The 22,500-nt window shown below is 51.4% G+C and overlaps 1 protein-coding gene across 1 annotated transcript in view; it reads right to left on the bottom strand.

Annotated features, from left to right (window-relative positions):
- Positions 1–22,500, bottom strand: part of LOC311222855 (exostosin-1b-like) — a 209,729-nt gene that overhangs the window by 36,823 nt on the left and 150,406 nt on the right. Inside the window, exon 5 of the mRNA XM_084307492.1 lies at positions 9,198–9,330. Coding sequence (XP_084163618.1) covers positions 9,198–9,330 — 133 coding nt within the window. The remainder of the gene's footprint in view (positions 1–9,197; positions 9,331–22,500) is intronic.

The raw sequence follows: 22,500 nt of genomic DNA, 5'->3' as shown, positions 1-22,500 counted from the left end.
AGATCTTGATCCGCAGACGAATACAGCTGTTCTCCGTAGCATGTAGCTCCACATGGAAGAAAGCTAGCCGGCCTCAGACTTCTGAGAGGCGGACTCGACGTGGCTCCTCACAGGGTAAATCCCACACAATTGTGGGTGTCGGCGATTCTCCGCTCCATCAATTACAGGACCAAAAGCAAATATAATCCAGCCGAAAAGGGCTATGCAGTCGTCGGTAGGTTATCCAGTGTACATAATCCACACGGTCCTCGTCTAGGGCCCCTCGGGTGAAAGCGCCAGGTAAGCAGCCCAGCCTGGATAAGCACTCTAGCTGATACGAGGAAACGTTGGTGATGCTGGTCACTGTAGAACTTTAGCCGCACGATACACTATACACAAATAGACTATTACTGACTTAATAGAATAGGTCGAACTCGACGGTACAGCGTTAAACTCTGACACTTCAGTTATTAATTCGCACACGGTCTCAATGCTCTATTTGGGGCCAAACAGGCCATACTTCACCGCACGTCGTATCGTGGGTGAGGCTTCAACTTTAGTTACTAAGACTTCTGACTAAGACTAAGTGCTTCTGTATTCACCTGCGCCGTATTTATACGCTTAGGTGAACAAACTAGTACCAGCTTTATTCCTGTCTCATATCCTTGCGCAATACCGTTCATGTCCAGGCAAGTCCCCGGCGGTGACTTTGAACCAGACCTTGAAGGTATGGCCATGCGCCTGTGGACCGCTGTCCAATAGGAGAATGAAATATTATGGTCTGTACTAGGCTAAAGGGATATTCCGTGTATATGTACAAGGAATATACAAGGGATATCAAACGATATACAAATACTATGCAATATACATCAATCAACAAATATATATATTCGGTTTAATCTGATCCTTCGTAACAGCCGCCTCCTAATTAGTCCCACCTAATTAGATAAGCAGAGACAGATTAACCGCACTGTCCACTACTCAATGTCTGTTGGGAGGGTAGGGCAGTTCACAAAGTCATGGGGTCATGGTCGTCATCAATAGTATCGGGGAGCCTTGGCAACTCTATTAGCCTCGCCACGGGTCGGGTGTAGATCCGCCCTTGGACGAGCACTTCGGCTGCTCTGACCTTTCCGTCGGCACCGGTGATCACTTTGCTTACGCGGCCAGCCGGCCACATAGCTCGGGGTAGTGACTGGTCGATGAATGAATGAATGAATGAAAACTTTATTTAACAGATTGCAGAATGGGTACAATACAGTACGGCTCAATACATACAATTGTTAAGGGGATGCAGACCTGAGAAAGACGTTTGTCTTGTTTCCATCAGGGTCCCCCATTTTCAATTCATATAGACATATATGACATACATGACATACAGATAGTCAGTACTGCTACATCTATACATTTATGACATACCAGATTTGCAAATACAGTACTGTTTGTGATACAGAAGGAGTCAAGAAAAGGGAGTATATACATTTGACGTAGAAACTGTACATTGGAGGTTGGGTGGGGGGGGTTGGGTACATTGGGATATTGACAACCATACTGGGTAATTTACATTGGAGGTGGTTGGGGGGGGGGGGGGGGCGGGGGGCATACTGTATAAACAAGTAACACTGTACATTGAGGGGGGGGGGAGGAGACACTGTACAAACAAACACAATTGTACATTGAACTATTGACAAAACCATACTAGGTAAATGACTGTACATTGGAGGGGGTTGGAATGATTGGGTTAGGATATTTACAGGGGCCAGTGTTGAATTGCAGTCTCCCGTAGGTGTCCCTTGAGAGAGGTTTTGAAAGTGGGTAGTGATCCACATTCCTTTACAGCTTTGGGTAGGGCGTTCCACATTGATGTGGCATAATTGCGAAACGTGTTTAGTCCCTTATTTGAGCCGAATCTGGGTTTGACATGATTTGTGGAGCTCCCTCTGGTGTTGTGATCGTGGTATTCACTGACCTTTGGGAAGTATTTTGACATGTACATGGGTACCTTGGTCGTGTAGTGTATCTTGTAGACCAGGCCCATTGCAAGTTGTTGTACTCTGTCGTCTACTCTAAGCCATCCTAGGTTGTCGAAGTGGGCAGGGGTGAGGTGGGTTCTAGGAGTAAGGTCAAGCAGTAGTCTGACCAGTTTGTTTTGAGATGTTTGTAATTTTGTTTTTAGCGCCTTTGAGGTGCTTTGGTACCATGAGGTGCAAGCATAGTCGTAGTACCCCTGAATGAGTGCTCCTGCCAGAGTCTTCAGGGTGTTCTTGTTTACCAGAGAGGAGATCCGGTACAAGAATCGAGTTCGTTGGTTGACTTTTTTTATTACATTGGATGCCATTTTGTCACAGGAGAGATTAGCCTCTAGGATGGACCCCAGGTAGGTAATTTCATCTTTCCTTGTGACAATATTGTCACCCACTGTAACTGAGAAGCCGTCGGTCTTGCTGAGTTTGTTATTTGAACCGAAGAGAATGGACTCTGTTTTGCCCATGTGTAATGATAGTTTGTTATCAGCGAGCCATATGCAGATTCTGCCTAGTTCCGAGCTGAGGGTTTTTTCAACCTGTAACTTGTTCTTGTCAGAGACCAGCAGGGCTGAGTCGTCCGCAAACAGGAACAAGTTGCAGTCACAAGCTGACGACATGTCATTTGCATAAATTAGGAACAGTAGCGGTCCTAGTATGCTTCCTTGTGGAACACCACAGCTCACGATAATCATGACGACTGTTCCTTCTGTCAAATTGTCTCTCTCTTTCACCCATTTCTGGCGGGTCTGTAGAGACGGTAGATAGTGGAGTAGGAAGCTGTTCCAAAACTTGTCAGCCAATACTTGACTGTACCTCCACATTCTTCGGCCGTTCGCTTCTTCAGGCCTGTACACTGTCTGTGGTAGCGCGGGGTCCAGCCGCCCCATCAAGAGAGTGTTGGGGGTGACTGGGTCGACATCTGCTACATCACTTGAGACGTAACCGAGGGGCTTTGAGTTCAATACTCCCTCGATCTCCGTGAGGACTGTCATTAGGACTTCTTCCGCCACGGTCTGGGCCCCAAGCACGGCGTACAGGGCTGTCTTTATTGAACGTACTTCTCGTTCCCAAGTTCCACCGAAGTGAGGTGCATTCGGGGGATTAAACTGGAAATCAATCTGGTATGGAGCGAGGTGGGTCTTAAGTTCTGGGCCCATAGCTTGGAAGCTCTCTCTCAGCTCTCTTTCTCCGCCTTTGAAGTTTGTCCCGTGATCAGACAATAATATAGACGGTTTCCCTTTCCGCGATGTGAATCTTTGGAAGGCCATAAGGAATGAGTCTGTGCTCATGGTTGGAAGGAGTTCTATGTGCATCGCTCGGGTGGTCATGCATTTGAATACAATACCCCACCGCTTCTTGGTCCCTCTTCCTTTCTTTACATACAGCGGGCCGAAACAGTCCATACCGGTGGAGTGAAAAGGCTTGTCGCCGAGTCGGATGTGACAGGGAGGTAGGTCAGCCATCCGGGGTATACTGGGCTGTGCTCGCCATTTACGACAGTCTAGACAAGTCCGCTGGAAACGTCGTACTGCTTCTCTCCCTTGCAGTATCCAATAACGACGTCTGATCTCCGCGAAGACTCTCTCTGCCCCGGCGTGATGCACGTCCTCGTCGTATTTCTTTATGATAAGCTCTGTGACCTTGTGTCGGCTGTTTAAGACTATCGGGTACTTGACGTCATCCGGTAAGTCTGGAGCTCTCCGCAGACGACCACCCACTCTGATGAGATTCTGGGCGTCGCTCTCGGGGGCGAGGTGGAGCAATCTGCTGTCTGACGGGACGGGCTTTGCTCCCTGTAGACAGTCTAGCTCATCGGGGAACAAGTCTCTCTGGGCTCGCTGTAGGAGAAGAAGTTCTGCTTCTTCGTAGTTAGCTGCAGTAATGTCAGTAGTGAGCTGAACCTCTGGGTGGTGCCACAGGAATGTCTTTAGCTGCGCACTCTCAAGGGTGAGGCAATCGTCTATGTTGGGGTCTGTGGAGACGAGTGTGCTCAACCCACAGAACATAGATTTCTTGTTCTCTGCCTCCTCTTTACTCGCCTCCCGTGGGGTGGGTGTAGGCCACTCTTCTTCCGGGAGCTTGAGGAACTCTGGCCCGTCACTGTATAGATTGTGACGGGTGAGGTCATCCAGGGACATTCCCCGGGTGATGACGTCAGCTGGGTTGTGTTTTGTGTCCACATACCTCCAGCTTGCTGCTTCTGTTAAATCTTGGATCTCTGTGATTCTGACTCCCACGAAGACCTTGTATCTACACGAATCAGACCGGATCCATGCGAGTACTGTCGTGGAGTCTGACCACAAGATTGTTCTTTGCACCGGGATGGTGAGTTCACGTTGGATTAACGTGGCGAGTTGCGCTCCTGCTAGGGCTGCGCAGAGCTCTAGACGCGGGATAGATTGTTGCTTGCGGGGGGCTATTCTTGAGCGAGCCAGGATGAAAGCAGTATGTATTTCTCCTCCCTCCTCTCGGGCACGCAAGTAGGCCACCGAACCGTAGGCTACTTCGGAGGCGTCGCTGAAGACGTGCAGGTCCATCTGGCACGTCTCCGTCCTCACTGTGGGTGGGAAGTAGCTGCGGCGTGTGTTGACACCTGGGAGTGAGCTGAGTTCTGTCTCCCACTCTCTCCATGTGGAGGCAAGGTGTTCGGGTATGGGGTTGTCCCAGCCCTGGTCCTTGTCCCATAACGCTCTTACAATCATCTTTGCCCTGGTGGTGTAAGGTAGAATACATCCCAACGGGTCATATTGTCTGGCGAGTGTTCTGTATACACTCCGTCTTGTGGTCGGTAGTGCAGTCGACCTTCCCTGCTCCTTGGTCAGGGGTGTGTGTTTATAATGGAGCGAGTCTGTTTTGAAGCGCCAGACTAGTCCTAATGTCATTTCTTGGGCTTCTCCTGGGATGGTCGCCATCCAGGTCTCGCTGCTTGCTGCCTTGTCCTCTGGGGAGAGGCTGCGCAATACTTGAGGGTCGCTGCTGGCCCACTGCCTGAGATCAAAGCCGCCTTTGATCAGGGAGGCGCGGAGCTTGAGTAGGAGGGCCTCGGCTTCTTCTGGCGTCGAGACGCTTTGCAGACAGTTGTCCACGTAGAAACTATTTTCTACACTTTGTCGGACCTCTTCATCAGCTGCTGGGTCCTCTGCGACGTGTTTTTGCAGTGCAAACGTAGCACAGCATGGGCTGCATGTGGTTCCGAAAGAGAGGACTTCCCATTGATAGATGGCTGGTTGCTCGTCCCCGATCCTCTCTCTCCATAGGAACCGCAGCAGGGGCTTGTCCTCCTCCACTAGTCGCACCTGCAGGAACATCCCTTTGATGTCGCCGCTGATGGCCACCTTGTCTTGGCGGAAACGTAGTAACACGCCTAGTAGAGAGGGGCCGAGTGTTGGGCCGGGCAAGAGCTCTTTATTCAGATTTTGTGATCCGATCTGGTAGCTGCAGTTGAACACAATACGATCCTTGCCGTTGTGGTGGACTTTGTGGTGCGGCACGTACCATGATTCGGTCGTCTGATCGGCCTCTTTAATGTCAATTTTCTTTATGTGTCCCGCTGTGATTAGCTTGTCAATCTCAGCGCGGTACACAGTCTCTTGAGCGGGGTCTCTGGCTAGGCGCCGCTCTGTGTTCAATAGATACCGCTCCGTCACTTCTTTTGGGGCGTGGAAGGTAGGCATACCCTCTCGCCTCAGGAGTGGAGTTGCGTATCTCATCACTCCGTTGACTTTGACTCTCTTTGTCCCCCGCTCGAGGAGGGCTATAGCATAAATGTCTTCCTTGGAACGAATGTCTTTCTTTTCGTTCTTAAAGGGCATTGTCTCTAGTGTCCATAGCCTCTCGACATGCTGTAGGAGGGTGGTGTCTTCTTCTGTCACTCTGGAGTGGAGGCAGCTAGTGGCTGCTGTTCGGTTAAGAGACCTAGCGAGGGGGCCTTGTAGTGTCCATCCTAGGCGGGTCTCGACTGCTGCAGGACAGCCTCTGGGCCCTGTGTGGACCCGGTCCATCGGGACGATGAGGTCTGCATGGTCGGAGCCTATCAGCAGGGTCGGGGTGGCACCGTCTATGAGCGGTATAGGTAGTTGACGCAGGTGCACATATTTGTCCATCAGCTTGGCGATGGGGTAGGTGTACTGCGACAGGCCTATGTCTTGGCTGGTGAAAGCGTTAGTGATCCTATACCGTCTCTCTGGCTGCCCGCTTGCTACGATAGTGAAGGAGACATTCTCGCCCTTTATCGTCTTTAGATCTCTTCTTATTGTCCGAATCGTCATCTGGTCTTCGCTCCCCCGCAGCCCCAGCTGGGCCGCAGCGGACGCGAGGAGAAGGGTCTTCTCTGACCCGTCGTCAAGGACGGCGTAAGTGTCCATGACCTTGTCTTGGTAACTCAATGTTACGCGGACCACCTTTAAGAGCACCCGGGCGCCCCCGCTGCTGGCGGGGTCAATGTACATAACACTTGCCTTTGTGCTGCTTGAGGGTGCAGGCTTTCTTCTGTTACTGTCGTGTAGGACGTCTAAGTGGGCTCCGTCACACCGACTACACCTCTTCTTTAAGCGGCAATCGGCTGCCATGTGACTGCGTGCACATCGGTAACAGCGTCGGTTGGACTTTATCCATTGACTCACCTCGTCGGTGGTCATCTTCTTGAACGTGTCACAGTGTGACAGCCAGTGTTCCTTTTCGCAGTACGGGCACACCATCTTTCACTTCTCTTTCATCGAGGGGGTACTGTGGTTCTTGTTGCTCGGTACTGATTCTGATTGGTGCATGACGGTCACCAATCTGCGGCCATCGTTTGCTCTCCTAGGTCCCTCTCTGGAGCTTGGTGTATCCGCACGAACGTATCCAACCGTAGGCTGTTGACTTCTCTCGCCAGGAAGTCGGCTAGGTCTAGGAGGGATGGCTCGGGGCCGTTAGGATCACGGTGGTCTCTTTGCCGCCTGAAGCGCTCTTGTCGGGCGGGCGGAAGCTTCTCTAACATCCTCTCGACATTAGAGTTTGCGTACAGTTCGTGCATACCCTTTTCCTTTTGCGCCCCCAGCATCCCTACCAGGGCTTGTACCTTGATAGACAGGTCATCTAGTGAGCGATTGTCTGTGGCTGGGGGTAGACGGTCAATATTCCTTATCTCTTGTATTACGTAGTCCCATATGCGTCCATATCTTTGGTCGAGTGCTGCTAGAGCCGCGGTGTATGGGGTAGTAGAGGTGGAATATGCCAGCGCTATATTGTGCGCTCGGGGCACCTTGAGGTGCTTGAGTAGGATAGCATACTTGTACGGTTCATCAGTTACATCGGACATCATTGTCTCTAAGCACATTCGTAGCTCTGTGTACTGTGCTCTGTTCTTGTGTGTGAAGTCCGGGAACGTCGGTGTGCCAAGGTACGATGCCATGGATGGCTGGCACATCGGTGAGCGTTGGAGAAGAGGCCTCCTAGGCGAGTCTCCTCTTACGTGTCGTGGTGGGCTGGTACCTGCTGGGTACCATGGCCCGCGTACCCAGGTGCTGTTCCTCGGGGCTGGTCGTGCGTCAAGCTCACCCGTGAATTGAGTCGGGGGTCTGTAGCGCAGAGCCGCGGGGGTAAAGCCTGGGCTGTACTGGACCTCCTGGTCCTGTGGAGTACTGTGCTGCTGTTGGGCTTGACTCTCCTCCTCTCCCTCTTCTTCTTCCTCTGGCAGGTCATCTAGATCCTGTAGTCGTCTATTTAGCCTCTCTGCGGTGTAGACCGGTTCTTCCCTGTAGCTGGGTCTCGCTTGGACCGGTCGGGGAAGGGGTTCGGAGAGGGGTATAGGCTCTCTCTGGTGGTCGGGCTCAGGGTCGCTTGATCGGGTAGGGGAGGGTGCCCTTGACCCTTGTCTTGACGAGGCCCTGGAGCCCCGTGCGGAGGGAGGGGGTGTTGCCCTGGTAATCAGCTGCTCCATTATCTGCGCTTGTAATCGGTCGCGCTCGGCTTCCCGCTTGGTGAGAGCGAGGTCGCGCTCTGCTTCTCTTTGGGCACCGGCAGCGGCGCGCTGGGCTTCGGCGGCAGCGCGCTGGGCTTCGGCGCGGTCTCTTCCCATATTCTCTTCCGTCTGGAGGCGTCTAATCTCTAGACGTATACGGTCTTCTTCACTCCGTTGCTGCGCTTGAAGGCGTTCTCTTTCCATGGAAGAATGTTCGCGCTCACTAAGCGTCTGTGCTTGGAGTCGATCGCGCTCGGTTGAGGCTGCCAGGCTGGCGAGGAAGGCCTGCGCCAGCATCTTGTCCGCCTCGCTGGGGGAAGACGCTGGTTGAGGTGATCCGCTCCTGGTAGTACTCGTTGGAGATCCGTTCTCCTGTGGCGAATCGAGGAGATCCATCTCCGGCGTGCTCGTCCCTTCTTGTAGTGGGTCGAGTTCCATCCCTGGAGGGCTTTCTTTATCCTGGAGCTCTCCGGGGACTACTTCTTCGGTCTTGGCGGGGGGTAAAGTCATGTCAGGTCCCTCCTGGTCTGCGTGAGATTCGCTGCCCTGGTGCTTCAGTGGCTTTTTAGTTTTTATTAGTTGTTGTTGACAAATAGCCACTACACACATCATTGGATTGGATTGGGTGGGCATGTGCATCAGAAAAAAAGTCCGGTCCGAGGTTTTCCCTTCTCTGGCAAGCAGTATCTGTTACCACATTCACTGGGGAGGCTGGGAGCAGCTTTCGATTATGTGTTTTGGACTATAACGTTGGATCAATAAACGTGATCAATATTTGGAATGGCGATCAGGAATTGGATTAATCTTTTTGCAGAACATCTGATGTGAGGTAAGGACTCTATTTTACCAGTATTGGGTTAATCAGATGTTTTTTTCTCAGCCATCGCAGTGTGTCTGTGTGTGTGTGTATGACGTTAGCGCTGACCAGGTCATGGATAATAGATTTTTCAGCCTGCTTCTCTAGCGTGCATAAGTACACATATACTATCGATAATAGCGTTGATTTGAAAACTATTCATAAATCAGCCGTGTTTTGTGTATTCCACTAAAGAGCTATTATCGCGGAATTTCTCTGGAATTACTAGAACTCTCCAAAACTATACTCGTATTCAAAACGGTATGAAACGGAAATGTACCAATGAAAAAACAAACGTGTGCATGCGTGTGTGTGTGAGAGTGTGTGTGTGTGTGTGTGTGTGTGTGTGTGTGTGTGTGTGTGTGTGTGTGTGTGTGTGTGTGTGTGCGCTCACCCAGCTTGGCGTAGTAGAAGGGGAAGTCTCCCAGGCTGGTGGAGTACTGAGGCAGAGTGAAGAGGCCTCCTGGGAGGCTGTTCCACATCAGACTGCTCCTGGAGGCCTGCTGCAGCACGCGGTCCTGGATGATCTGAGAGGAGGAGGAGGAGGAGAGAGGAGGAGGAGGAGAGAGGAGGAGGTGGAGGAGGAGAGAGGAGGAGGAGAGAGGAGGAGGAGGAGGAGGAGAGAGGAGGAGGAAGAGAGGAGGAGAGAGGAGGAGGAAGAGAGAGGAGGAGGAGGAGAGGAGGAGGAGAGAGGAGGAGGAAGAGAGAGGAGGAGGTGGAGAGAGAGGAGGAGATAGGAGGAGAGAGGAGGAGGAGAGGAGATAGGAGGAGGAGGAGGGGGAGAGAGGAGGAGAGAGGAGAGAGAGGAGGGGGAGAGGAGGAGGAAGAGAGAGAGAGAGGAGGAGGTGGAGAGAGGAGGAGAGAGGAGGAGAGAGGAGGAGGTGAGAGAGAGGAGGAGAGAGGAGGAGGAGAGAGGAGGAGAGAGGAGGAGGTGGAGAGAGAGGAGGAGAGAGAGGAGGAGAGAGGAGAGAGGAGGAGAGAGGAGGAGGTGGAGAGAGAGGAGGAGAGAGGAGGAGGAGGAGGAGGGGGAGAGAGGAGGAGTGAGGAGGGGGAGGAGGGGGAGAGAGGAGTAGGATAGAGGAGGGGGAGGAGGAGGGGGAGGAGAGGAGAGAGGAGGAGGAGAGGAGGAGGTGGAGAGAGAGGAGGAGAGAGGAGGAGGAGAGAGGAGGAGAGGAGAGGGGAGGAGGAGGAGAGAGATGAGGAGGAGAGAGGAGGGGGAGGAGGAGGAGGAAGAGGAGGGAGGAGGAGAGAGAGAGGAGGAGGGAGGAGGAGAGGAGAGAGGAGGAGGGGGAGAGAGTAGGAGAGAGGAGTAGGAGATGGAGAGAGAGGAGAGAGGAGGAGAGAGGAGGAGGAGGAAGAGGAGAGAGAAGAAGGAGGAGAGAGGAGGAGAGAGGAGGAGGAGGAGAGAGGAGGAGGAGGGGGAGAGGAGGAGGAGGAGGAGAGAGGAGGAGGAGGGAGGAGGAGAGAGAGAGGAGGAGGAGGGATGAGGAGAGGAGAGAGGAGGAGGAGGGGGAGAGAGGAGGAAGAGGAGGTGGAGGAGGAGGAGGAGGAGAGAGGAGGAGGAAGAGGAGAGAGAAGAAGGAGGAGGAGGAGGAGGAGGGGGAGAGAGGAGGAGGAAGAGGAGGAGGAGGAGGGGGAGAGAGGAGGAGGAAGAGGAGGAGGAGGAGGAGGAGGAAGGTCAACACACATGACCTCAAACAGGCTGCTCCTGGATGATCTGTGATCAAATCAACACACATGACCTCATGAGAAAGTGAGAAAGTGAGATTCTCTTGGTTCTTTCAATGGAATAAAAATGATCCTCACACCAGATAAACAACCAGTGTCAGCTTCAAGAGACACCAGTGGGGCCCAGCATAAAGAGTATGTATTTTGCACTCTTTATGCTGTATGTCCCGTGTATGTTGTCTGGCATTTTACGTGTATATATATTTTGAACTCTTGCACTGTTTGTATTTCATGTGTTTTGGATAAGACTACAGATGGAAATTAGCTTCTGCTAAATCAGGCGCAAACATATCAAGTCAAGTCAAGTCAAGTCAAGTTCTTTAATAGTTGTCATACAGAAGTACAGAATACTTTCATACAAAATGCTTCTTACTGTTACGCTCCAGAGACTGTGCTAGACAAGATAGTATCAAATAACATAATAACATAATATAGCATGAATTTAGAAGAAGAAAAATTATATTTTCATGTAACAATGATTAATGTAAATGCACATCGTCTATAAATAAAGAAAAGAAAAAAAAAACTAGGGTTGACTCTGGATATAACAGCCTGACAGGCTAGGGTTGACTGAAGATAACAGCCTGACAAAAAATGTAAACAAAGTAATACCAAGTGGGGCTCTTTTGCCTACGGGTCGCTGTTTGACGGAATGACAGATTCTACCTTTAAGAAGGAAACATAATGGACCTGTCTCAAACCCTGCCCTCTTTTCTTTGTTCTTTCTTCTCTTTCCAAGTTTGTCCGAGGTAAGCGACAGTTGTGATTGGAGGATCAAGAAAAGAGGGCAGGGTTTGAGACAGGTCCATTGCAGCATGTGAGTGGATGTGTGCCGCCTCAGCTTCATGTGAGTGGATGTGTGCCGCCTCAGCTGCATGTGAGTGGATGTGTGCCGCCTCAGCAGCATGTGAGTGGATGTGTGCCGCCTCAGCTGCATGTGAGTGGATGTGTGCCGCCTCAGCAGCATGTGAGTGGATGTGTGCCACCTCAGCTTCATGTGAGTGGATGTGTGCCGCCTCAGCTGCAGCATGTGAGTGGATGTGTGCCGCCTCAGCAGCATGTGAGTGGATGTGTGCCGCCTCAGCTTCATGTGAGTGGATGTGTGCCGCCTCAGCTGCAGCATGTGAGTGGATGTGTGCCGCCTCAGCATGTGAGTGGATGTGTGCCGCCTCAGCTTCATGTGAGTGGATGTGTGCCGCCTCAGCTGCAGCATGTGAGTGGATGTGTGCCGCCTCAGCTTCATGTGAGTGGATGTGTGCCGCCTCAGCTTCATGTGAGTGGATGTGTGCCGCCTCAGCTTCATGTGAGTGGATGTGTGCCGCCTCAGCTTCATGTGAGTGGATGTGTGCCGCCTCAGCTTCATGTGAGTGGATGTGTGCCGCCTCAGCTGCAGCATGTGAGTGGATGTGTGCCGCCTCAGCTTCATGTGAGTGGATGTGTGCCGCCTCAGCTTCATGTGAGTGGATGTGTGCCGCCTCAGCTGCAGCATGTGAGTGGATGTGTGCCGCCTCAGCTGCAGCATGTGAGTGGATCTGTGCCGCCTCAGCTTCATGTGAGTGGATGTGTGCCGCCTCAGCTTCATGTGAGTGGATGTGTGCCGCCTCAGCATGTGAGTGGATGTGTGCCGCCTCAGCTGCTTCATGTGAGTGGATGTGTGCCGCCTCAGCTGCTTCATGTGAGTGGATGTGACCTTGCCAGTCAAATCAGAACGACCTAATTCAATGGAGGAGGAAATGGTCTCAACTGAATTAGAGGAATCCGCCAATATGGTAATTAGAGACACAGACCCATTGATACTAACTCCTATTACTATAAAACAAAGCCATTTATAATGCATGGGACCTTTAATCAGTTCTAATCACACAGGTTAGCTTTAATCAGTTCTAATCACATGTTAGCTTTAATCAGTTCTAATCACACATGTTAGCTTTAATCAGTTCTAATCACACATGTTAGCTTTAATCAGTTCTAATCACACATGTTAGCTTTAATCAGTTCTAATCACACAGGTTAGCTTTAATCAGTTCTAATCACACATGTTAGCTTTAATCAGTTCTAACCACACAGGTTAGCTTTAATCAGTTCTAATCACACAGGTTAGCTTTAATCAGTTCTAATCACACAGGTTAGCTTTAATCAGTTCTAATCACACAGGTTAGCTTTAATCAGTTCTAATCACACAGGTTAGCTTTAATCAGTTCTAATCACACAGGTTAGCTTTAATCAGTTCTAATCACACAGGTTAGCTTTCATCAGTTCTAATCACACAGGTTAGCTTTAATCAGTTCTAATCACACAGGTTAGCTTTCATCAGTTCTAATCACACAGGTTAGCTTTAATCAGTTCTAATCACACAGGTTAGCTTTAATCAGTTTCTTGTGAAGGATCAGATTAAACCGAATATATATATTTATTTATATATATATATTTAATTGTATTTGTATATCGTTTGATATCCCCTGTATATTCCTTGTACAATATGCACTGAATATCCCTTTAGTCTACTAAACAGCCCATAATAGTTTCATTCTACCATTGGACGAGAACCTGGCGCCAGGTTGCCATACCCCTAGGTCCAAGTTCAATCGTGCCGCCCAACATGTCATGGCAAGCCCCGGTTCCGCGCAGGAATATGTCGGGCGAAATACGAATGGTACTATTTGTTCATAGCGCATATATATATGGCGCAAGTAAAGTAGAACTTCTTTTAGTCCAGTTCTTTACCCTCCAACAGAGTGACAGACGCGAAGCCTCCCCACGACGCACGTGTGGTGTAGTAAGGCCTACTTGGCCTCAGAATAGGCATTGAGATATCGTGTAGATTAATAGTTGAATAGTCATAGTTTGGCACTATACCGTCGAGTTGGACGTATTCTATTAAGCTAATAATAGTCTATTTATGTATGGTGCATCGTTCGGTTAGAGTTCTAAAGTTATCAGTACCCCCATCGTTCCTGACGTTATCTGGACGCTTAACCAGGCTGGGCAGACCCCTAGTGGTGCTTGCTTCCGAGGAGCTCCGGGCCAGGGCGACTGGACATGTATATTGGATTACTCTACCCGGACGACGGCGAGCCTTCCACGGCTTGGATTATGCTTTGGGTGCTTTGATTATTCCATGGATAAAGGCCAACACTGCGGAGTGTTGGAACTACCCCCCGGAGAGGAGCAAGGTGAGACGGCGCTCTACACCAGTGAGGTCGCCTCACGTCTCTCCGTTGTGGACCGGCAGCTACCGTCCACCAGAGGGTCCAGCTGTATTCGTCTGCGGACCGAGGTTCTGTGGGCACCGTGTTCAAGACTTTGAATTCTCCCAAGAAACCGTCGGCCAGATGGGATACCGCCAGCGGCTTCTCTAACCCCCCCCTCCTACTGTCTTACAACCAGCGGGACCCCCCCCCCCCCTTAGTGTATCCAGCTATAATCATTTAAGTACCATCGCTATAGTTTCCTAAATATCCAGGTTGTATACTTACTCCCTGCGTAACCAGAGATTGGACATTCAATGTTGATTTACCTACGAATACTCATTTGCCATACAAGTGCATATTTCAAATCATAAGTGTAAACAAGTGAACGTTGTATATACCTTTTGCTATATTAAACCTTCGATTTGTACATTTGTGTGGATTCGTTTCATCAGGTGGGAAAGTGTTCATCATACTTATATCATGTACTGGATGGCCAGAAATTAAAGTACAAGAGGTAGTGGTATTAAATACCATATCTAACAATACAGTCAGGGAATTGTACCCCTCAGTTACAATTGGTCCTTCGAGCCGGATGGTAACTAGTGTAATATTAATATAGTGTTATTAATATTGAAATGGCCTATGATGAACACTCCACGAAACGATCCTCCTAACCTAGAACGCCCGCGGCGCAGACGACAGACACCTCAGTACTTAGAGGCTTACACTGTCAGTCAACTACCTAGCCTTCGACAAACGGTAAACGCGGTAAAAGTAGAAAGTAAAATTATGTCTGACCTTAACGACCAGGTTTCCCCGACCACAGAGGCCCTAGTAGGTCCTAATGTAACTGACCAAGCTCACGGTGGGGACCAGGAGGGAGCGGACATGCCTTTACCCCCCGCCACTACCCAAGAAGTAGTCCCCGACCAGCCCCGGGAGGAAGACGACCCTACAGAGAGAGAACTCTGCACGGAAGAAGAGGAGGAGAGCGCCGAGGAAATAGAGCTCCAGGACTCCCCAACGAGTACCCCCAGGAGCGGCTCACGCAGGAGCGGCTCACCTCCACAACCGCCTTCCCCCAGCGAAGCGGAGAGGATGCTACAACAGGCGTTCCTCGTCAGCCTGACAGCCTCTACCGAACGCGATCGACTCCAAGCGCAGACGCTTAGCGAGCGCGAACATTTTACCATTGAAAGAGACCGTCTCCAAGCAAAGGCGCTTAGCGAGCGCGAACAACTCCAAGCGCAACAACGGAGCGAAGAAGAGCGCACACGCCTGGAGATGAGACGCCTTCAGACAGAAGAGAATATGGCAAGAGACCGGGCCGACGCCCAGCGCGCCGCTGCCGGTGCCCAAAGAGAAGCAGATCTCACCAAGCGCGAAGTCGAGCGCGACAAGTTACAAGCGCAGCTAATGGAGCAGCTGATCCGCAAGGCAACACCCTCCCCCTCCGCCAGGGGTTCAAGGAACTCGTCGAGACAACAGTCAAGGGCAGCGTCTCCTCAACGAGCAAGCGACCCTGAACTTGACCAACAGACCGAGTCTAGACCCCCCGCAGACCCCCTTCCCAGACCGGTCCAAGCGAGACCCAGCTACAAGGAAGGAGCGGCATACACTGCGGAGAAGCTAAATAAATGATTACAGGATCTGGAAGATCTGATAGAGGAAGAAGAGGGAGAGGAGGAGAACCAAGCCCGACGACAGCACAGTACTCCACCGGACCAGGAGGTCCCATACAGTCCAGGCTATACCCCCACGGCGCTGCGCTACAGACCCCCGACTCTATTCACGGGTGAGCACGACGCACGACCAGCCCCGAGGAATAGCACCTGGACCAGCGGGCCATGGTACCCTGTCAGTACCAGCCCACAGCGAGGCGCAAGAGGGGACTCGCCCAGGAGGTCTCTCCCCCAACGCTCGCCGATGTATCAGCCATCCACGGCGTCATACATTGCCACGCCGTCATTTCCAGACTTCGCCTATGAGAGTCGAGCACAGTACACGGAGCTCCGGATGTGCTTAGAGACAATGATGGTGGATGTCGCTGATGAACGCCACAAGTATGCAATATTACTGAAGCACCTGAAAGTACCGCGAGCGCACAATATAGCGCTAGCCTATGCCACCTCTTCGACACCATACACAGCGGCCCTAGCGGCGCTGGACCAGAGATATGGACGTATATGGGATTACGTAATCCAAGAGATAAGGCATATTGATCGCCTACCCCCAGCCACGGACAATCGCTCATTAGACGACCTGTCAATCAAAGTGCAGTCCCTGGTAGGGATGCTGGGAGCGCAACGGGAAAAGGGCATGCATGAGCTATACGCCAACTCTAACGTCGAGAGGATTTTGGAGAAGCTGCCACCCGCAAGACAGGAGCGCTTTAGGCGGCAGAGAGACTACCGGGATCCCAACGGCCCCGAGCCATCCCTCCTTGATCTAGCCGACTTCCTGGCGAGAGAAGTCAGCAGCTTACGACTAGATACATTCGGGCGGAGCACGCCAAGCTCCAGAGAGGGACCCAGGAGAATAAATGATGGAAGAAGATCGGTGACTGTCATGCACCAATCAGAGTCAGTACCGAGCAGTAAGAGTCACAGCACCCCCTCGAGAAAGGAGAAGTGGAAGATAGCGTGTCCCTACTGTGAGAAAGAACACTGGCTGTCACAATGTGACCTATTCACAAAGATGAATGCAGAAGAAGTGAGTCAATGGATAAAGTCCAACAGGCGCTGTTATCGATGTGCGCGGCCCCACATGGCAGCCGAATGCCGCCTAAAGAAAAGGTGCAGCCGGTGCGATGGAGCCCATCTAGATATACTACACGAAAGTAACGGAAGACGGCCTCCACCTGCACCACGGAGCGGCACCAAGGCAAGTGTCATGTACATTGACCCCGCCAGCAGCAGCGGCGCCCAAGTGCTCTTAAAGGTAGTCCGTGTGACATTGAGCTACCAAGATAAAGTCATGGACACTTATGGCGTCCTTGACGACGGGTCAGAGAAGACCCTTCTGCTCGCGTCCGCTGCGGCCCAGCTGGGCCTGCGGGGGAGCAAGAACGAAATGACGATTCGGACAATAAGAAGAGATTTAAAGACGATAAAGGGCGAGAATGTCTCCTTCACTATCGCAGCAAACGGGCAGCCAGAGCGACGGTACAAGATTACAAATGCTTTCACCAGCCAAGAAATAGGACTATCGCAGTACACCTACCCTGTCACCAAGTTGATGGATAAATATGTGCACCTGCGCCAATTACCTATCCCGCTCATAGACGGCGCTACCCCGACCCTGCTGATAGGCTCCGACCATGCAGAACTCATAGTCCCGATTGACCGGATCCATACAGGACCCCGAGGCTGTCCTGCAGCAGTCGAGACCCGCCTAGGGTGGACCCTACAAGGCCCCCTCGCTAAATCTCTCAACCGAACAGCAGCCACTAGCTGCCTCCACTCCAGAACGACAGAAGAAGACACCACTCTCCTGCAGCATGTCGAGAGGCTATGGACACTAGAGACAATGCCCTTTAAGAACGAAAAGAAAGATATTCGTTCTAAAGAAGACATTTACGCCATCAACCTACTCGAGCAGGGGACAAAGAGAGTCACAGTCGGCGGAGTGATGAGATACGCAACTCCACTCCTGAGGCGAGAGGGAATGCCCACCTTTCACGCAAAGAAAGACGCCACGGAGCGCTATCTATTGAACACGGAGCGGCGCCTAGCCAAAGACCCCGCTCAAGAGAGTGTGTACCGCGCTGAGATTGAGAAGCTAATCACAGCGGGACACGTAACAAAGATTGACATTAAAGAGGCCGATCAGACGACCGAATCATGGTACGTGCCGCATCACAAGGTCCATCACAACGGCAAGGATCGCATTGTGTTTAACTGCAGCTACCAGATCGGATCCCAAAATCTGAATAAAGAGCTCTTGCCCGGCCCCACACTCGGCCCCTCCCTACTAGGCGTGCTACTGCGCTTCCGCCAGGACAAGGTGGCTATCAGCGGGGATATCAAAGGGATGTTCTTGCAGGTGAGACTAGTAGAGGAGGACAAGCCTCTGCTGCGGTTCCTATGGAGAGAGAGGATCGGAGATGAGAACCCAGCCATCTACCAGTGGGAAGTACTCCCCTTCGGAACCACATGCAGCCCGTGCTGTGCTACATTTGCACTACAGAAACACGTCGCAGAGGACCCAACAGCAGATGAAGAGGTCCAACACAGTGTGAAGAACAGTTTCTACGTGGACAACTGTTTACAAAGCGTTTCGACTCAAGAAGAAGCCGAGGCTCTCCTAATCAAGTTACGCGCCTCCCTGATCAAAGGCGGCTTTGATCTCAGGCAGTGGGCCAGCAGTGACCCGCACGTATTGCGCAGCCTCTCCCCCGCGGACAAGGCTGCCAGCAGCGAGACCTGGATGGCGACAATCCCAGGAGAAGCCCAAGAAATGACACTAGGACTAGTCTGGCGCTTCAAAACAGACTCGCTCCACTATAGACACAAACCCTTGGCTCCAGAGCAGGGAAGGTCGACGGCGATACCGACCACCAGACGGAGTGTGTACAGAACACTCGCCAGACAATATGACCCGTTGGGATGTATTCTACCTTACACCACCAGGGCAAAGATGATTGTACGAGCACTATGGGACAAGGACCAGGGCTGGGACGACCCAATACCCGCACACCTTGCCTCAACATGGAGAGAGTGGGAGACGGAACTCCGCTCACTCCCAGGCGTCAATATACGCCGCAGCTACTTCCCATCCACAGTGAGGCCAGAGACATGCGAGATTGATCTACACGTCTTCAGCGACGCCTCCGAAGTAGCCTATGGATCGGTGGCCTACTTGCGTGCCCAAGAGAAGGGAGGAAAGATGCACACTGGCCCGCTCAAGAATAGCCCCACGTAAGCAACAATCTATCCCACGTCTAGAGCTCTGCGCAGCCCTAGCAGGAGCGCATCTAGCCACGTTAATCCAACGTGAACTCACCATTCCGGTGCACAGAACAATCTTGTGGTCAGATTCCACGACAGTACTCACATGGATCAAGTCTGATTCATGCAGATACAAAGTCTTCGTGGGAGTCAGAGTCACCGAGATTCAAGAGTTAACAGAAGCAGCGAGCTGGCGGTATGTGGACACCAAACACAACCCAGCTGACGTCATCACCCGGGGAATGTCTCTGGATGACCTAACCCGTCGCAACATCTACAGTGACGGACCAGAATTCCTCAAGCTCCCGGAAGGAGAGTGGCCTACGCCCACCCCGCGGGAAGCAAGTAACGAGGAGGCTGAGAACAAGAAACCTATGTTCTGTGGACTGAGCACAGTCGCCTCCACAGACCCCAACATAGATGACTGCATTACCCTAGAGAGTGCGCAGCAAAGAACATTCCTGCGGCACCACCCAGAGATTCAGTCCACCACTGACATGTCAGCAGCTGACTACGAAGAAGCAGAACTTCTTCTACTACAACGAGCCCAGAGAGACTCGTTCCCCGATGAGCTAGACTGTCTACAGGGAGGAAACCCCGTCCCATCAGACAGCAGACTGATTCACCTGGCACCAGAGAGTGACGCCCATAATCTCATCAGAGTGGGTGGTCGCCTGCGGAGAGCCCCCGATCTACCGGATGATACTAAGTACCCGATCGTCTTGAACAGCCGACACAAGGTCACAGAGCTGATCATAAAGAAATACGACGAGGATGTACACCACGCAGGAGCAGAGAGAGTCTTCGCGGAGATCAGACGTCGTTATTGGATACTGCAAGGCAGAGAAGCAGTACGGCGCTTCCAGCGAACCTGTCTAGACTGCCGTAAGTGGCGCGCGCAGCCCAGCATACCACGGATGGCTGACTTACCCCCCTGTCGCCTCCGAATCGGCGACAAGCCATTCCACTCCACAGGCATGGACTGCTTTGGCCCGTTGTATATAAAGAGAGGAAGAGGCACCGAGAAGCGGTGGGGTATTGTATTCAAATGCATGACCACCAGAGCGATACATATCGAGCTCCTTCCGACCATGAGCACAGACTCATTCCTTATGGCCTTCCGAAGATTCACATCACGGAAAGGAAAACCGTCTACATTGTTGTCTGATCACGGGACCAACTTCAAAGGCGGAGAAAGAGAGCTGAGAGAGAGCTTCCAAGCTATGGGCCCAGAACTTAAGACCCACCTCGCTCCATCCCAGATTGACTTCCAGTTTAATCCCCCGAACGCACCCCACTTCGGTGGAACCTGGGAACGAGAAGTACGTTCTATAAAGACAGCCCTGTACGCCGTGCTTGGGGCCCAGACTGTGGCGGAGGAAGTCCTAATGACAGTCCTCACGGAGATCGAGGGAGTATTGAACTCAAAGCCCCTCGGTTACGTCTCCAGTGATGTAGCAGATGTCGACCCAGTCACCCTCAACACACTCCTAATGGGGCGGCTGGACCCCGCGCTACCCCAGACAATGTACAGGCCTGAAGAAGCGAACGGCCGAAGAATGTGGAGGTACAGTCAAGTACTAGCTGACAAGTTTTGGAGCAGCTTCCTGCTCCACTACCTACCGTCTCTACAGACCCGCCAGAAGTGGGTAAAAGAGAGAGACAATTTGACAGAAGGAACAGTCGTCATGATTATTGACCAGTCACTACCCAGAGCTATGTGGCCGGCTGGCCGTGTAAGCAAAGTGATCACCGGTGCCGATGGCAAGGTCCGAGCAGCTGAAGTACTCGTCCAAGGGCGCACTTACACACGTCCCGTGGCGAGGCTCATAGAACTGCCCCGACTCCCAGATACTATCGATGATGACCATGACCCCATGACTTTGTGAGTTGACTGACCCTTACAGCGGACCTTGAGTGGTAGACAGTGCGGTTAATCTGTCTCTGCTTAGCTAATTAGGTGGGACTAATTAGGGGGCGGCTGTTGTGAAGGATCAGATTAAACCGAATATATATATTTATTTATATATATATATTTAATTGTATTTGTATATCGTTTGATATCCCCTGTATATTCCTTGTACAATATGCACTGAATATCCCTTTAGTCTACTAAACAGCCCATGATAGTTTCATTCTACCATTGGACGAGAACCTGGCGCCAGGTTGCCATACCCCTAGGTCCAAGTTCAATCGTGCCGCCCAACATGTCGTGGCAAGCCCCGGTTCCGCGCAGGAATATGTCGGGCGAAATACGAATGGTACTATTTGTTCATAGCGCATATATATATGGCGCAAGTAAAGTAGAACTTCTTTTAGTCCAGTTCTTTACCCTCCAACAGAGTGACAGACGCGAAGCCTCCCCACGACGCACGTGTGGTGTAGTAAGGCCTACTTGGCCTCAGAATAGGCATTGAGATATCGTGTAGATTAATAGTTGAATAGTCATAGTTTGGCACTATACCGTCGAGTTGGACGTATTCTATTAAGCTAATAATAGTCTATTTATGTATGGTGCATCGTTCGGTTAGAGTTCTAAAGTTATCAGTACCCCCATCGTTCCTGACGTTATCTGGACGCTTAACCAGGCTGGGCAGACCCCTAGTGGTGCTTGCTTCCGAGGAGCTCCGGGCCAGGGCGACTGGACCTGTATATTGGATTACTCTACCCGGACGACGGCGAGCCTTCCACGGCTTGGATTATGCTTTGGGTGCTTTGATTATTCCATGGATAAAGGCCAACACTGCGGAGTGTTGGAACTACCCCCCGGAGAGGAGCAAGGTGAGACGGCGCTCTACACCAGTGAGGTCGCCTCACGTCTCTCCGTTGTGGACCGGCAGCTACCGTCCACCAGAGGGTCCAGCTGTATTCGTCTGCGGACCGAGGTTCTGTGGGCACCGTGTTCAAGACTTTGAATTCTCCCAAGAAACCGTCGGCTTCTCTAACCCCCCCCTCCTACTGTCTTACAACCAGCGGGACCCCCCCCCCCCCCCCTTAGTGTATCCAGCTATAATCATTTAAGTACCATCGCTATAGTTTCCTAAATATCCAGGTTGTATACTTACTCCCTGCGTAACCAGAGATTGGACATTCAATGTTGATTTACCTACGAATACTCATTTGCCATACAAGTGCATATTTCAAATCATAAGTGTAAACAAGTGAACGTTGTATATACCTTTTGCTATATTAAACCTTCGATTTGTACATTTGTGTGGATTCGTTTCATCAGGTGGGAAAGTGTTCATCATACTTATATCATGTACTGGATGGCCAGAAGTTAAAGTACAAGAGGTAGTGGTATTAAATACCATATCTAACAATACAGTCAGGGAATTGTACCCCTCAGTTACACAGTTCTAATCACACAGGTTAGCTTTAATCAGTTCTAGTCACACAGGTTAGCTTTAATCAGCTTTTTTTTGTATCCACTTTTTCTCCCATTTTTCTATATTTTCTCCCATCCCAATTTCGTATCATCCAATTCAACCCTCCCCTGTCACGGACGCTGTTTCTTGCCTCCCACAAGCCGGCTGCAATGTGGACTAAGTCATACATAGCACAAGTCCCCTCCGGTACTTGAGGTAACAGCAGTCGCATCTTTTCACCTGCGCAGCTCGATCTCTCAGTGGCGAGGAGTAACGCGTGGGAGGCTCACGCTGCCCCGACACTTCCTGATTCTACTGCGCAGGCGCACCAACCGACCTGTAGGAGTCGCTGTCCACAACGCCCGATCCCCACCCATCAGTTTCCCACCCCCTAATACGGCCAATGTGTATTAGTATGAACGACCAGCTAAACTGAAAGCAAATGTGGAGTGCTGGGCTCG

This window comes from Notolepis coatsorum (assembly GCF_963971535.1).
Source record: "Notolepis coatsorum genome assembly, chromosome: 2".
NCBI classification, from domain to species: Eukaryota; Metazoa; Chordata; class Actinopteri; order Aulopiformes; family Paralepididae; genus Notolepis; species Notolepis coatsorum.
The sequence above is the reverse complement of the archived record's forward strand: the minus strand, read 5'-3'. Positions and strand labels throughout refer to the sequence as shown.